General features: G+C 44.5%; 1 protein-coding gene across 5 annotated transcripts in view; it reads left to right on the forward strand.

The window, feature by feature from the left end:
• SP110 (SP110 nuclear body protein) overlaps positions 1-16456 on the forward strand; it is a 49587-nt gene that overhangs the window by 6268 nt on the left and 26863 nt on the right. For 4 of the 5 annotated variants that reach the window (XM_070385525.1, XM_070385505.1, XM_070385509.1 and 1 more), the window contains exons 3-8: positions 2373-2541; positions 5824-6090; positions 7935-8018; positions 10577-10654; positions 13697-13825; positions 16101-16250. In XM_070385525.1, coding sequence (XP_070241626.1) covers positions 2373-2541; positions 5824-6090; positions 7935-8018; positions 10577-10654; positions 13697-13825; positions 16101-16250 — 877 coding nt within the window. The remainder of the gene's footprint in view (positions 1-2372; positions 2542-5823; positions 6091-7934; positions 8019-10576; positions 10655-13696; positions 13826-16100; positions 16251-16456) is intronic. The other variant, XM_070385521.1, reaches the window with a different exon arrangement.

The following is a 16456-nucleotide window of genomic DNA, read 5'->3' on the forward strand; positions in this document are numbered from 1 at the left end:
ACACCATACACAAAAATAAACTCAAAATGGATTAAAGATCTAAACATAAGACCAGAAACTATAAAACTCCTAGAGGAGAACATAGGCAAAACACTCTCTGACATACATCACAGCAGGATCCTCTATGACCCACCTCCCAGAATATCAGAAATAAAAGCAAAAATAAACAAATGGGACCTAATTAACCTTAAAAGCTTCTGCACATCAAAGGAAACTATCAGCAAGGTGAAAAGACAGCCTTCAGAGTGGGAGAAAATAATAGCAAATGAAGCAACTGACAAACAACTAATCTCAAAAATATACAAGCAACTCCTACAGCTCAACTCCAGAAAAATAAATGACCCAATCAAAAAATGGGCCAAAGAACTAAATAGACATTTCTCCAAAGAAGACATACAGATGGCTAACAAACACATGAAAAGATGCTCAACATCACTCATTATCAGAGAAATGCAAATCAAGGCCACTATGAGGTACCATTTCACACCAGTCAGAATGGCTGCTATCCAAAAGTCTACAAATAATAAATGTTGGAGAGGGTGTGGAGAAAAGGGAACCCTCTTACACTGTTGGTGGGAATGCAAACTAGTACAGCCACTATGGAGAACAGTGTGGAGATTCCTTAAAAAACTGGAAATAGAACTGCCTTATGATCCAGCAATCCCACTGCTGGGCATACACACTGAGGAAACCAGAAGGGAAAGAGACACGTGTACCCCAATGTTCATCGCAGCACTGTTTGTAATAGCCAGGACATGGAAGCAACCTAGATGTCCATCAGCGGATGAGTGGATAAGAAAGCTGTGGTACATATACACAATGGAGTATTACTCAGCCATTAAAAAGAATTCATTTGAATCAGTTCTAATGAGGTGGATGAAACTGGAGCCTATTATACAGAGTGAAGTAAGCCAGAAAGAAAAACACCAATACAGTATACTAACGCATATATATGGAATTTAGAAAGATGATAACAATAACCCTGTGTACGAGACAGCAAAAGAGACACTGATGTATAGAACAGTCTTATGGACTCTGTGGGAGAGGGAGAGGGTGGGAAGATTTGGGAGAAGGGCATTGAAACATGTAAAATATCATGTAAGAAACGAGTTGCCAGTCCAGGTTCGATGCACAATACTGGATGCTTGGGGCTAGTGCACTGGGACGACCCAGAGGGATGGTATGGGGAGGGAGGAGGGAGGAGGGTTCAGGATGGGGAGCACATGTATACCTGTGATGGATTCATTTTGATATTTGGCAAAACTAATACAATTATGTAAAGTTTAAAAATAAAATAAAATAAAAAAAAAGGAGAAACATGTCCTCGAGCAAGATACATTGTTGTTATATAATCCTTAGTAGAGAGTTCAAGATGAGTTTTGTTGTGTAATCATTAGCTCTGAACTTAAAGAAAATAACATCTTATGTGACTAAGACAAAGCAATGTAGAAAAAAGCATTTGTCCTTTTCTCCTCCTTGAGAGCCCCAGACCCCTTTCTCCTTTTCAAGGGCGGCGGACCCCTTCCTCCTTGAGGGCCTCGGACTCTTTATCAATCTACCTAAGAATTAACTCTCTCATCACTCCTCAGAGAGGCATCCTTGGCCCACTCATCTAATTAAGTCCCCCTCAGTATTCTTCCTCATAGCAAATTACACTTTCCTTCATAACACTGCTTTTGATAGGAATTGGGTATTTATTTAATTTGTGTTTATTATTTGATGCCTATCATTTCAACATAAAGCACCCCTCCCCCAACATGGTAGCACCATGTTGGTCTTATCTGTTGCTAGATACCCAAACCCAGCCATTGCTCACCAAACCAAGTCATTGCTCAACAAGTATTTTTCAGTCAATTCTCCTGCCATGTTTCTCCTCTTGGCCAACCTCCCAGGAGGATATCTCTGATTTCCCATTTAGGGCATTTCAAGTTCATGAGAGAAGGAAAGAGAGAGCAGAGGCTAACAAGAAATCCACAGAATTGCCACTTGTGACCAGTTCATAGGTCCACAGCTAAAGAGTCCTGGCCAGACTACTGGAGAATTAGACAGGAGTAGTCTTTGTCTCTGCTTTTCTTCCTTAACATTTGTCTCTTCCTTCAAATGTACCTAAAATAAGGTTCACGAGAGAGACTTATTTTCCAGAATACTAAACTCCTATGACTAACCACCCAAATATCAGTATGTGTGAAGCTCCGAATGTAAACATACAGAAATGTGATTTCTCTCTGTTAGGGAGTTTGGCTACACAGCTTGCATTAAATTCCTTAAGAGAGCAAAAATCGCTTTCTTACAGCTTAGAAAACCACAAATGTGTAATAAATCTCCATTCTGTTTTAAAATGATGTATAATAATCCTTATTCTGCTTTTTAAGGAATCTATGGAAGCCTGCGAAAATCTGGTCCCTTTATCCAGAGTTGTGTACAACATTCTTACCCAACTGGAGAAGACATTTAGTCTATCATTTCTGAAGATATTGTTCAGCCAAATTAACCTGAATGAATACCCCAACCTGATAACGACTCTCAATAGCTTCACAAGAGGTATGAGGCTTCTGTTTTTAAAATTGTATTTATTTATTATCATTTGGTTGTACTGGGTCTTCATTGCTTTGAGCAGGGTTTCTCTAGTTTCAGTGAGCAGGGCCTAGACCATGTTGCAGTGCTTGAGCTTCTCAATACAGTGGCTTTTCCTCTAGAGGATCACAGGATCTAGGGCACTCAGGCTTCAGCAGTTGTGATGCAGGGGCTCGAGAGCACAGGCTCAGCAGTCATGGTGCACGGGCTTGGCTGCTCTGTGGCATGTGGGATCTTCCCAGATCAGGGATCAAACCCATATCCCCTGCATTGGCAGGTGGGTTCTTGACCCAAGGACCACCGGGGAAGTCCAGGGCTTCATGAATACCTTTGTGGCTTTAGGAACATGATAGAAGTTGTCATGCTAAAAGTTCAAACTGGCTTTCTGCCTTCAGGAATATGCACTTTAACTCCCTACTTTCTCTTTGGGAAGAGATGGACCATTCTCTCTCATGAGTGTGGCAGGAAAACAGCCCCTGGCTCTGGTTCTCTAAGGTGAATTTCCAGATGACATAACCATTTTCAGTCTTACATGTTCTATGGGGTGGGAGAGGGGAGGGGAGGTGACTGTACAATTTAGCATACTGGACAGTCTCTAGGGAAGGGAACACATAAAGTGACGGAAGAGACCTAGCCTGACAGAAGGAGAGCCAGAGAGGAAGAAAGATGGATACGGATGGATAATAATAAGCATCTTTTTCTTTGTTGAAGTACAGTTGATTAACAATGTTATGTTAGTCTTAGGTATATAGCAGAGTGATTCAGTTATATATTTATATTCCTTTTCAGATTTTTTTTTCCAATATAGGTTTTACAAGATATTGAATATAGTTCTCCGTGCTGTACAGTAGGTCCTCGTTCCTGGGGTTTTTGTTTTTTTTTTCTGAGTGCTTACTGTGTGCCAGACATTATCCCAGGCACTTTGTATGATTATCTTATGTCATCTTTAAAACAATCCTTTGAAGTCATTCTTGTCCATGTGACATATAAGGAAATTAAGGCTCAGAATAACTTTCCCAAAGTTATTTGTCTGCTAAGTGCAGAGCCAGGAGTCCTACTTGGATCTCCTAATACTAGGGTCCAAGATTTTGATTACTATTTTTTTAATATAAGATTTATTTTTGATGTGGACCATTTTCAGAGACTTTATTGAATTTGTTACAATATTGCTTCTGCTTTATATTTTGTTTTTTTTTTTAGCCATGAGGCATGTGGGATGGATCTTAGCTCCCTGACCAGGGATGGAACACACACTCCCAGCATTAGAAAGTGGATGAAGTCTTAACCACCAAACTGCCAGGGAAGTCCCTTAATCACTATTCTAAACAATCTGCTAGAGGGCAGATTATAAAGCTAAATGAGGAAAGAAAATCAGCTAAAGAGGAAGGGAGAAGGAATTGTGGACACAGAGATAAAAAGAGAGAGTATGAGTAAGAAGCAGAAAATGAAGCTCCCTGAGAAAGAGAGGAACTGAATTAATAAAGTGGAATTAAATGAGCAATGACATTGCTGGGAAGAGAGAAGCAAGAGTCAGAGAAGCAGGCGGTTAAATCACTTATTTAGTCAAAGCATATGGTTCGTTTATCTGAGAACCACAAGGAAAGGATCAGCAAATCACACTGAATGGTAGCATTCTTACTACTGGAGTCACCATTGTTGACAGCTCTCTGACACTTTACCATCAAGAGGCTCCTTCTCAAAGGGAGAAATGATTCCTCGAGCTAAAAGGGCAGCAGAAGATAAGAGACCTCCCCCAGGCTGGCACAGCTGCACATGCGCCTGAGATCACAGCAGCGTCAGGGCAGTTCTGGGAGAAACAAGTTCTCAAAGGGATGCACACACAGAATATACTCTTAACCCATCCCCCAACCTCCAGCCTGACTGAGCTCTAGCATCTTTCTGGATCCAACTCTGCGATTTTGTTCTAGGATCCTCTCCAAAATCTGGCCTTACTTTCCTTTTTTTGTTCACTGATTGAGACAAAATGGAGAAGAATTATAAAAGAAACCCAGCCCTGGACATGCAGGGGAACAGCAGGCAGAAAGCCCAGGCCCTGGGGTTTTGGGATGGGAGAGTTCAGTGTGGCCAGATCACAGGGTGCAAGGCAAGGAGGCATGGAAACTGAGTCTGCAGAATTGAGCAGAAACTGGAATATAGGGGTCCTAGTACACTGTGCTGGTAAAGAATCCACCTGCAATGCGGGAGACCCTGGGTTGATCCCTGGGTCGGGAAGATCCCCTGGAGGAGGGCATAGCACCCACTCCAGTATTCTTGCCTGGAGAAACCCATGGACAGAGGAACCTGGTGGGCTACAGTTCATGGGGTTGCAAAGAGTTGGACACAAATAAAAACATACACTGTGCAGTGGAATTATTGTTGTTGTTGTTTAGTTGCTAAGTTGTGTCCAACTCTTTCGTGATCCCATGGACTGTGGTCCACCAAGCTCCTCTGTCCATGGGATTTTCCAGGCAAGAACATTGGAATGGGTTGCCATTTTCTTCTCCAGGGGTTCTTCCTGACCCAGAGATCAAACCCACATACATCTCCTGCATTGGCAGGTGGATTATTTTACCACTGAGCCACCAGGGAAGCATGAAGGAATTTATATTTTCTCTTATTTGCTCCAGAGATGTGTGAGATGTTTATTTCTTAAAACAAGGACAACATTTAAAATTATAGCATTAGACATAATTGTCTAAATTCTGAAGCCAAAACTAGAGAGAAACTAAAGGAAATTAAATCCCTAGATACAAAACCAATCTCAACTCCATGTGTGTAAACCACTCTGGTGTCACATCAGAGGTTAATAGCTGTATCGCACTAAATGGCCACATCAAAGAAAGAAAATCTACCGGGTCCGCAAATGCATGATGGATTCGTTCTACACATCTGTGAGAGAGTGAATACCTCCATGACTTTGTCCTACTGAATGTGAAGTATAAAGAAATCTCTTCCCAGTTTGGGATGGACATGTACACACTGCTGTATTTAAAATGGATAGCCAACAAGGACCTCCTGTATAGCACAGGGAACTCTGCTCCATGTCATGTTCCCCTGGAGGGGAGTGGGGTTTCGGGGAGAATGGATACAGGTATCTGTGTGGTTGAGTCCCTTCACTGTTCACCTGAAATTATCACAACATTGTTAATTAGCTATACCTCAATACAAAATATAAAGTTAAAAACAGAAAAGAAATCTCTTCCCCAAACAATTCCAATGTACTTATGTGTGGTCCTTCGCCAATCCCAGTTGTCACTTCCCATGGAGGCTGGAGCAGAATCACAACCACCCTTCTCGAAGCCCCAGCCAACCCAGCAGGAAGGAGCTCCCCGAGGACCCTGCTATTGCCGCGTCTCCCCTGCCGACAACCCCTACGGAGCCTCCCACCCTGTGGACCCAGTGTCAGCGAGCGAGCACCCGCCCAGCATAGCTCTGAGGTCCTGCGTGAGCTGCCCAGCTGCACCGGCCTCACCGTGACTCTCCGGGAAACCATCCAGAAAGGAAGGCTCAGTCCAGGTGAGACACAGACTCCAACACCAGCGCCTCCCCAGCCTAGGGTGCCGGTGGCCCTAGAACCCCAGGATCCCGTCTCTTTGTTGACCTGCTTCTTCCTGAGCTCTTACTACCACACACAACTCTTTCCAAGAAGGACTGTGGGCACTGCCAGGAGCCTGGGTAAGGCCTGGAGCCCAGAACACCAGCTTCTCACCCCTAAAACAGCCCAAGCCTTTGCTCTTTGGCTCTTGTACTCTGCTGGCTCCTGGCATTTTAACTGTTTGCTCCTCTCCCTGACATCCTGTCCCTGTAACCTACGATGGTTTTCTTCCGGCTTCCCTGGCAGCTCAGACCGTAAAGAATCTGCCTGCAATGCAAGAGACCCAGGTTCCATCTCTGGGTCAGGAAGATTCCCTGGAGAAGGAAATGGCAGTCTACTCCAGTATTCTTGCCTGGAGAATTCCATGGACAGAGGAGCCTGGTGGACTACAGTCCATGGGGTCGCGAATTGGACATGACTGAGTGACTAACACTCAAACACATAAATGATCAATGACAACACTCCAAATAAGTGATAAATATTCATATAGGATGCCCACACTCCCCTGTCCCTGTTTAGAGAAATGTTGCTTGGAGCTGACTTGCCCGGGTTCAAGGTGGCTGTGAAGGGAGAACACTTGCCTGTAAGTCAAGAGGGCTGTAGCAGGAACCCCAGGAAAAAGAACTGGTGTGACAAGGAAAAAGAAGCAGAGGTCAATGCACTTGACCTCTTGTCAGGGATGCTGTCACAGCCATTTGACACTGTGATGTCCAAGAGCCCTGCCCACCCAGCACTCAAAACACACTGCTCTGAATTGACAAGTAACTTGGGCAACAGACAGCCTCAATGCTTTACAGATTGCTCACCCTCTGACTACAGGGACATCTGTTTAAACCAGATTCATTTTCATATAGCTTGGATTCTACGAGGGATGTTATTGAAGTTATTAGGAAAGATGATCAAATGTTTAAGAGTTGCTGGGCCTGATTTCACTTCTACCGTTATGTCATTTATCTCCCCCAACCATCATGATAAAGCACTTTGATTATGTAAAATGTTAACTGTGGAATATTATTGGCCACTGTTAAAAATGATATCATGGATTCTGAGGTTTCCCATACTGGGAATAAAGGGTCCTATTTGGTCCAAAAGTTTTCTCCACTCATCTAAAACTACCATCAAATACGGTTAACATTGGGGCTTCCCAGGTGTCACAGTGGTAAAGAATCTGCCTGCCGATGCAGGAGCTGCAGGAGATGTGGGTTCATTCCCTGGGTCAGGAAGAACCCCTGGAGAAGGATAATGGCATCTCACTCCAGTATTCTCGCCTGGAGAATTCCATGGACAGAGGAGCCTAGTGTCTATAGTCCATGGGGTCGAAAAAGACACTACTGAGCATGCACGCATGCACACAAGGTTAACATAATCACGAAGCCAATGACAAGAGTCCATCCTCTAGATTTAAAACAAAATAAGTGCTATTTTTACATCAGTAAGAGACTAATTGAAAGGAAACGACTGGGGAATTGCCTGGCAGTACGGCGATTAAGACTCAGTGCTTTCATTGTCATGGGCCTCGATTTGATCCCTGGCTGGGGAACTGAGATCTCTCAAGCCATGCAGCAAGGCCAGTAGGTGAGGGAGGGGGAGAAAGAAGGAAAGGAAATGATTGTTCTCCCTCCCTGCCTACCCCGCCCTCGAGGAGTCTTGGTACTCAGCTGGCCCATCATTTTTACCTGCTAGAACAGATTGTTCTTGTTCCTCCCATCTCTGGTTCCTGCTGGTGGGTCTTGGGATCTGAAATTTCTTTTCTTTCCCTGCGCAGTGTCCAGTGACAATCTGACCCCTCAAATAAAAGATAAAGAAGACACTCAAGAGATGCCCTGCACTTCCTCAGATCCTGTGCCAGGTAATCTAGATTTGAACTACTCAGCCTTACCTTGGGGCTTCGCTGGTGGTTTAGACAGTAAAGAATCTGCCTGCGATGCAAGAGATCCAGGTTCCCGGGGGCAGGAAGATCCCCTGGAGAAGGGAATGGCAACCCACTCCAATATTCTTGTCTGGAGAATCCCATGGACAGAGGAACCTGGCGGGTCCATCGGGTCACAAAGAGTAGGATATGACTGAGCAACTCACACACACACACACACACACAGGTTCACCTTAACTTTTGTGTCTTCCATGAGGAAAAGCCATTTGGAACATCCAGGCCCAGGGCTCTTCTCTCCACTCTCCATCACCATCATGGTCCAGCTTTCCCACTGCTGCTCGCTCCCTGCCCTCAGGAGCTTGAACAGACAAGAAACCAGAGCTCCTGAAAGGAGACAGAGTCCCAGGGGCAGGGATGGATGCTGGAGTGAGGGAGATGGGTCTGGGAAAGGTGGACAGAGAAGGGACACCGAGGGTGAGGGACAGGAACCCCACTAGTACTTGCCGGACTGAAGCTGATTCCAGCCTCTGTACCCTGACACCGAATTACTAATATAGCTCAGAGACAGAGCTTTGGATGAAGTAGAAAAGAATAGCTATATTGCTTTGCCAGGCAAAAGGGACCAGGTTAATGTCCTCAAAACTGTGTGTCCCAGTTTGGACAGAGTAAGTGAGAAGTTTTATATTAGTGGTTCAGAGAGGGTGTGATCAGCCCATGGATGTTCTTCTGATTGGTCGGTGGTGAGGTAATTGGGAGACAGCATCATCAACTTCTTGTTTCTACCATTCTGGGGCCTCTGTGCTTATGGGCAGCAAACTGTTCATTTCTCCCTCCTGGTGAGGGTTTCAGTATCTGCAAAACAGCTCACGATATTGCCATGTATATCCCTTGAGGGGGAACACTGGACCTTGCGGGAAGGCTGTACTATTGTTCCTTCCTCCCTTATCTCCACACCCTACTCCCTACCCTAACTAGCATCTGTTTGAACCTCCTGGTTGGAACTTAGGGAAGGCCTTGGAGGTCAGATGAAGCCTATTTCCTGTATTCAAGAAATGGGGGACAGAGAAAAGCTTTTGTGCCCAGGAGCCCCTCAGGGTCCTGCACAGTATCAAGACCTGGATTCCAAACACCACTAAGGAGTCTGCAAACAGAGAACATTCCTCTGCCAGGTGATGTGTGAATCCCAGTGGAGAAGGACTATTTGGCTCAGCAACTCCCAGAGGCCACTTGAGTAGGTAAAACTCCAAACTGCTGCATCAAAATGCAAAGCAAAAGCAATTATTCTCCAATTAAAAAAAAAAAAAAAAATGGTATTCCTCAGTGGTCCAGTGGTTAAGACTCTTCCTTCCAATGCAGGCAGCACGAGTTCAGTCCCTGGTTGGGAATTAAGATCCCACAGGCATCGAGGGGTGGCCAATAAATATATAAAAAGATACCATCCTTCTGCCACTATGGCAAGTTTCAACTTTTGTGCCTTTTTTTCTCCCTTGCAATTTACTCTTTGAAATTAGGTCATTTACCCCTTATATTTACACAGATTGGGTTTTGCAAATTGCATTCCATGATGCTGTTTAACTTGTCCATCCAAACTGCTCAACTCTCTGAATTGCTTCTGGAAAAATAAACTTCCCCGAATCAGCTATTTTGGTTATCCTGAGCTATAGCTTGAACAGTAAAGGAAAACCAGACAAAAAAGAATGCAAAGCAAACAAAAATACTATGTGACTGAATCAGTGCCCCAGACGTGGACGGTCCTCCTTTCCAGCCCCCACCTTGACTGTGAGAACTTTCATTTTCAAATTGTATCCTTTTTTACATCATTTGGATTTTTAAGGTATTTAAATAATTTGAAGTGCAACAAATCATTTTTAAAGTCTGAGGACTGCTGGCTAGCTGCCTCCGTTAGCTAATCCTCTCTAGGCTGGAACTTGACACAGATCTCATAGCACTGTGGAAGCAAGATGGTGACTGCCATTTGTGAAATGAGCCCTTATCTGATATGGCTTCAGGTCCTTCTGTCTTTCTTAGGTCAGCAAAAACTAGCAGAATTTTGGGTATTCTTGCGGCTAACAAATGCTGGCAAGCACAAGCTGACTCCTGCTTTCTTCAATAGCAGATAGATGGACGTGTATAAGACACTTAGTTCTTCTTCATTATTTCTCAAGATGAATAATCACAGATACAGCAGTTTAAAAATATCCCATCACAGATATCTAAGCAATAGCATGTACCTTTCATATGGCAAAGGCTGGCTGCTGAGAGTCTTTGTTCTTCTTCTTCCACTGGGAAAGGGAAATCTCTCTAAAGAGCTCAGACTGAGTCCTCCTCTGTGGGACAGTTGTTTCAAGTTCACTGTGATAATCACACAGGGAGCAGTAACTACAAGTTGATCAAACCCAGGCCAAGCCAGGGAACCTGGTGAGTCCCCAGACCTGTGCTAGGGGTGCTCTCCACTCTCTGCTTCTCCCACCAGAATCCCTCGGCACTTTCTCATCAACCCGCTCTGAGTTCTAAAATGAATTATATTTTTTTGTCAGTGAAAAGAGATGATGTCCCTGAACCAAGCGACCCAAAGGAGCTCCAGGAGGCATCCAGGACACTCCCCAGCAAGAAAGGTAAGGATTGCCTTTCTCCTGCAGATCTCAGGAGGGTGGGTTTGGGGCTGCATCTTGTCATGAGCACCCACTAGGTGCCTGTAGATATCATGCCCAACAGAGTTTGTTTCCAGTTCACTACGTCTTCCTCTAAGGCCTTCATAAAAATTATAGGGAAATGAGAAGGCATTTGGGGCCATTGAAATACACACCCACTGGAATTGTTCCGAAAACATCAAGGTCTCCTACATACACAACTTCTTATAGGGTTAGTTACATTTCCCTCTTTCATGGAAAGTTGGTTCCCCAAGAGGACACTGCTTCCTCTTAAGACAAGACTGCATATTCTCTGCTACTCTCTTCTCATGTAGGAAGGTAGGTTGAATGCCACCCCTGGCTACCCACTGCCCCACCCAGCCCCTTGCTCCCCATCCTCTCCTTTGAGGCTTAGTCATCAAGAGAAGGGCTCACTCCCTTTTCATCACTGTCATACATTGACTTCCCCACCACTCCCTGGAGGACCTCAAGGCTGACTTAGAGTCTCTCTGTCACTTCCAGTCTTGCTATCCCCCTGGACACCTGCAAGGTCCATGTGAGTAACAGACCCATCCAAGACTCTGACTCTCAAATCCTTCAACTCCTTATTTCCAGTGACTTTTCCCCCAACCCGTTCTTGGCCTCCCGAACCCAAAAGTGACCCACGGGCCTTTTCATCATGTAAATCCGGCTCATCTTCCCAATAATTTGAGATTTCCTTGTTTTGACATTCAGTGCTTGAAATTTGTTCCTTCTATAGCCTATTGCTCAACTTCTGATCTCTCCTTCTCACCCCAGTCTATAAAAATGAATTCAAAAGTATCCCTCTTTGATTTCTTCCTTACAATTTCTTCCTCTGCAGCTTTCTTTCAATATCAGTTGGGTGAGCAGTCCACTGACCTTTCCCTTCTCCATTCAGTCCTCTGCCTTTCTTTTATTTGTTTATTTATGTATTTATTTTTATCTGCGCTGGGTTTTCCATGCCATGTTCCAGCTTTTCCATAGTTGTGGCGAGCAGGGTCTACTCTTCATTGCAGTGCATGGGCTTCTCATTGCAGTGGTTTCTCTTGTTGGGGAGCATGGGATCTAGGGCATGAGGGCTTCGGTAGCTGTCAATCCCAGGCTCTAGAGCATAGGCTCAGTTGTTGTGGTGCATAGGCTGAGCTGCTTCAAGTCATATGGGATCCTCCCTGACCAAGGACGGAACCCATGTCTCCTGCACTGGCAGGCAGATTCTTTACCACTGAGCCACCATGGAAGCCCTATCTGCCTTTCTTCATAACCCTTCTTACCAGTTTAGAGTGCCAGATCCATTGTTTCAGTAACCTACTGCTATCTTTACCTGCTTTGCTTCTTTTCTTTTCCTAGAACTTGGGGGAGACTATTAGCTGCTTCCAGTGCACTGTACCAGAAATCAGGCACAGTTGGAGAGAGGCACATGGCTGGGCAGCGTGTTCTCCCTGTGTCTTCATGACTCCAGCATAAATGACCCCCCACACTGCGTGACCACTCCACTTCCTGTGATCCTCTCAGTTCAGTTCAGTTCAGTTCAGTCGCTCAGTCGTGTCCAACTCTTTGCAATCCCATGAATCGCAGCACACCAGGCCTCCCTGTCCATCACCAGCTCCCAGAGTTCACTCAGACTCACGTCCATCGAGTCAGTGATGCCATCCAGCCATCTCATCCTCTGTTGTCCCCTTCTCCTCCTGCTCCCAATCCCTCCCAGCATCAGAGGGATTCATTTCCCAATGAGTCAACTCTTCGCATGAGGTGGCCAAAGTACTGGAGTTTCAGCTTTAGCATCAGTCCTTCCAAAGACATCCCAGGGCTGATCTCCTTCAGAATGGACTGGCTGGATCTCCTTGCAGTCCAAGGGACTCTCAAGAGTCTTCTCCAACACCACAGTTCAAAAGCATCAATTCTTTGGCGCTCAGCTTTCTTCACAGTCCAACTCTCACATCCATACATGACCACAGGAAAATCCATAGCCTTGACTAGACGGAGCTTTGTTGGCAAACTAATATCTCTGCTTTTGAATATGCTATCTAGGGGGGTCATAACTTTTCTTCCAAGGAGTAAGCGTCTTTTAATTTCATGGCTGCAGTCACCATCTGCAGTGATTTTGGAGTCCTCCAAAATAAAGTCTGACACTGTTTCCACTGTTTCCCCTTTAGTTCCCATGAAGTGATGGGACCAGATGCCATGATCTTCGTTTTCTGAATGTTAAGCTTTAAGCCAACTATTTCACTCTCCACTTTCAAGATCCTCTCAAATCTAAAAAAACCAGTTTTTTATTTTCAAACCTCTTATACCTCACTGCTTCCCTTTTGCACATCAGATGACCTTTCCTCCTGTTTCATACAAAAGCATCAGATGAGAATTCCCTCTTTTCCTGCTCCCACCCGGTAAACCCTGCATCTGCCCCCTCCTTTCCAGTTCCTTCATTCTCTCCAAAGCAACCCTTCCACCTCTCCTGACCATCTCTATGGTCCCTCTCTTTCTTGAGAATTCAGCATCTCCCCCTGGTGACTCCGATGGTCGAGAATCTGCTTGCAATGCAGGAGACCCAGGTTCTCTGGGTCAGGAAGATCCCCTGGAGAAGGGCACAGCAACCCACTCCAGTATTCTTGCCTGGAGAATCTCATGGATAGAGGAGCCTAGCGGGCTACATCCATGGGGTCACAAGAGTTGGACATGACTGAGCGACTTTCACTTTCTCACAAGGATATTCATTCAACCAATGCCCAATCCTATCACAGTTCATAAAAGGAATTTTCTCTTGATTCTCCTCTCACGTCATCCATTGCTCTCCCTTCTGTTTCACAATGAAACTTCTAGAAATGAGTTACCCAAATGTATTGTATCCATTTCTTTACATCTCTCTCTCCTCTGCTGCTTTAGAATTTCAGCATCACCAAAGATCACCAATGACCTCCTGGCCACTGTGATTTGAAGCTAAGCATTGTTGACATATGAGGTTGATAGATCAATGTTTGTAGCTATAAAAGATGATCTGTATCTTTTCAGGAAAGAAAAGAAAAAGATGTATCTGGGCCACCTCAAAGAAGAGACAGCAGAAAAATAGCCACCAAGGAAGTAAGATGAGAAAACAAGAAGGGGCTGGAGGCCAGAGACAGCTCATCCCTGTTGACCAAGGTGTGGGAGATGGGATTTTATTCTAAGTGCAGTAGGGAGCCACTGAAGAGACCTAGTCTGTGAAGTGACATCATCCAATTTTTTTAACTTTTTATTTTATATTGGATTATATAGTCAATTAACAATGTTGTGATAGTTTCAGGTGGACGGCAAAGGAACTCAGCATCCATTATCCCCCAAACTCCTCTTCCATTCAGGCTGCCACATAGCATTGAGGGGAGCTCCCTGGGCTGTACAGTAGGGCCTTGTTGGTTATCCATTTCAATATAGCAGTGTGTACATGACATGATTCAATTTTCACCAACAAAAAATTATGGTGTTATGTAAAGAATGAATTGGAAATAGAAAAGATATAGGGCACCCCTTTAAGGGGCAGATGCTGTGGGAGCTGACAGCAGCCTGGATTCAGATCTGGCAGACGTTGGAGAGAAGGTCTATTCAAGATCAGTTTGGAGGTAGAGTTGACAAGATTTGGTAAATTGGAAGCTGAGAATGAGAGAGAGAAATCAAGGCTTGTTCTTCAGTTTCTGGCTTAAACGGCTGGGTGAATGGTAGGTGATGCTGTTGCTGAGAAAGGATGCAAATATATTGAGGGAAATTTTTAGAATTCAATTTTTGACTTGTTCATTTCAAGATTGGTGCTAACTGTCTATGCGTGTGTGTGGTTTGTCAAGAACCACGGGATTACCCCCTCCTACAGAGTGATGTTCTTTAGAAATATGACTATTATAAAACCACAAAGCACCTGGGTCAGGGAGAAGAATTCTTTATTGATATTCACAACCAGTTCGACATTGTAGCATTTCTCATACGCAGACCCACAGGAACGAGGAGGGAGCTGATGGAATCTTCTGTGTGAATGCAGATTACATCCTGTAGACACAGGAGAAAGAAGGATGGATTTTCTGTTTGTATACAGGACATCCTCTTCTGCTCCTGAAAAGAGAAAAGCAATTTTTTTTTAACTGCTTTGAGATAAGATTGAAAAGATCCTGAGTCTTCACCCTAATTTGGGAGAATGTAAATGCCTCTTTCTAAGAGCCAAAGAAACCCCAGGTGTCTCCAGCTTTTACTAAAGAGTCTCCAAGTTCTGGGCTCCATCCCTTTTGACATGTGAACACCTAGGGATGGAGTGTTCCATGTCCCTGGTACTGTGGGACTTAACCTAGGAGCCTAGCCCTGGCCACAAACATTTGATCATGACCAGAATGAGAAGTTTTATCACCTCTTTGGATCAGGCAGTAATTAACTAGCTAGAGATTTAATTTCTATGGTATGTGAAAAGTGAAATAATTCTAGGGGAAGTGAAAGAAGACATCTCCTATTTTTATATATTCTTTTGTGTCTCAGGAAGCTAGAGCTTTTCACAGAAGCACTGAGAAATCAAGGAGACAATTTCCCCACAGTACACCAATTTGAAAATGCAAGTCACTCAGTCATATCTGACTCTTTGCAACCCCATGAACTGTAACCTGCCAGGCTCCTCTGTCCATGGGATTCTCCAGGCAAGAATACTAGAGTGGGTTGCCATTCCCTTCTCCAGGGGATCTTCCTGACCCAGGGATCAAACCCTGGTCTCCTGCCTTGCAGGTGGATGGATTCTTTACCATCTGAGCCACCAGAGAAGTCAATGTGGCACTCAGTAAAAAAATCTAGTCCAAAGATGTAAATACAAAATCCACTGGCAAAATAAAGGGAGAAGAGAGCCCCAGTGCTAACACTCCCACTCCCACTCCCCTTCATCCTCTGGGTCTCAGCCTCACCCTCCACTGCAGGGCCCCTGCCTCTCAATTCTTTGATACCTTTTTGCCCTTTCCCTACTAGAGGCATCCTGGGTCTCTCCTGTCTCCTGTATCACACACAGGCCCTAGGGAACCTGGAAAAGTGCTTTACAAGACCCCTCCTCTGCTGAAACAGACCATCTGACCATGTTTATTTGGATGTGGCACTTTCTGGCAGTCGGGGTCTGAAGCCAGGAAACAGGAAATCAGCCCCAGTGCTCTGGGATTCCCCCAGATTAATCTGATTGATTTCAACAAGTTGCACAGAGAGTAAGAATAGACAGTAAGTTTTCAGGGGAAAGGAAAGTACATACAAGAAAATATATATATACATAACTACAAAGAGATAGCAGGAGAAAAGTGAGGTGCAGAGCAGGGGTACCAAGGTCTCACAGTGGGGAGACTAGGGGTGTGAGAAGGCAATCACTATTCAGGGAAGGAGGAGGGCCACTGGGATTCCAACTAAAACTGTACCCAAATCACTGTTTGGCCAGGGGCAGCCTTACCTGGGCATGGGATCCAAAAGACACTCCAAGGACTGGATCAGGTGACTCATACAGAGGACGACTCAATCAGGAATACAAAGGTCATGACAAGGACACAAAAGAGAAGGACAGAATGTGCCCAGATGCCTAAATCAGAGGGTAAGGCTGGTGATGGAATTTGTCAGCTGGAAGCTCAGTGTGGAAGGCTCTCTCCTGCAACCCACAATAGACCAATAACTCATTACCATAAATAATATATTTTTATGGAAAATAGCACACTTTTCTTTTTTTAATATAAATTTATTTTAATTGGAGGTTAATTACTTTACAATATTGTATTGGTTTTGCCATACCTCAACATGAAT

This window comes from Bos mutus, chromosome 2 (assembly GCF_027580195.1).
Source record: "Bos mutus isolate GX-2022 chromosome 2, NWIPB_WYAK_1.1, whole genome shotgun sequence".
In the NCBI taxonomy this organism is placed as follows: Eukaryota; Metazoa; Chordata; class Mammalia; order Artiodactyla; family Bovidae; genus Bos; species Bos mutus.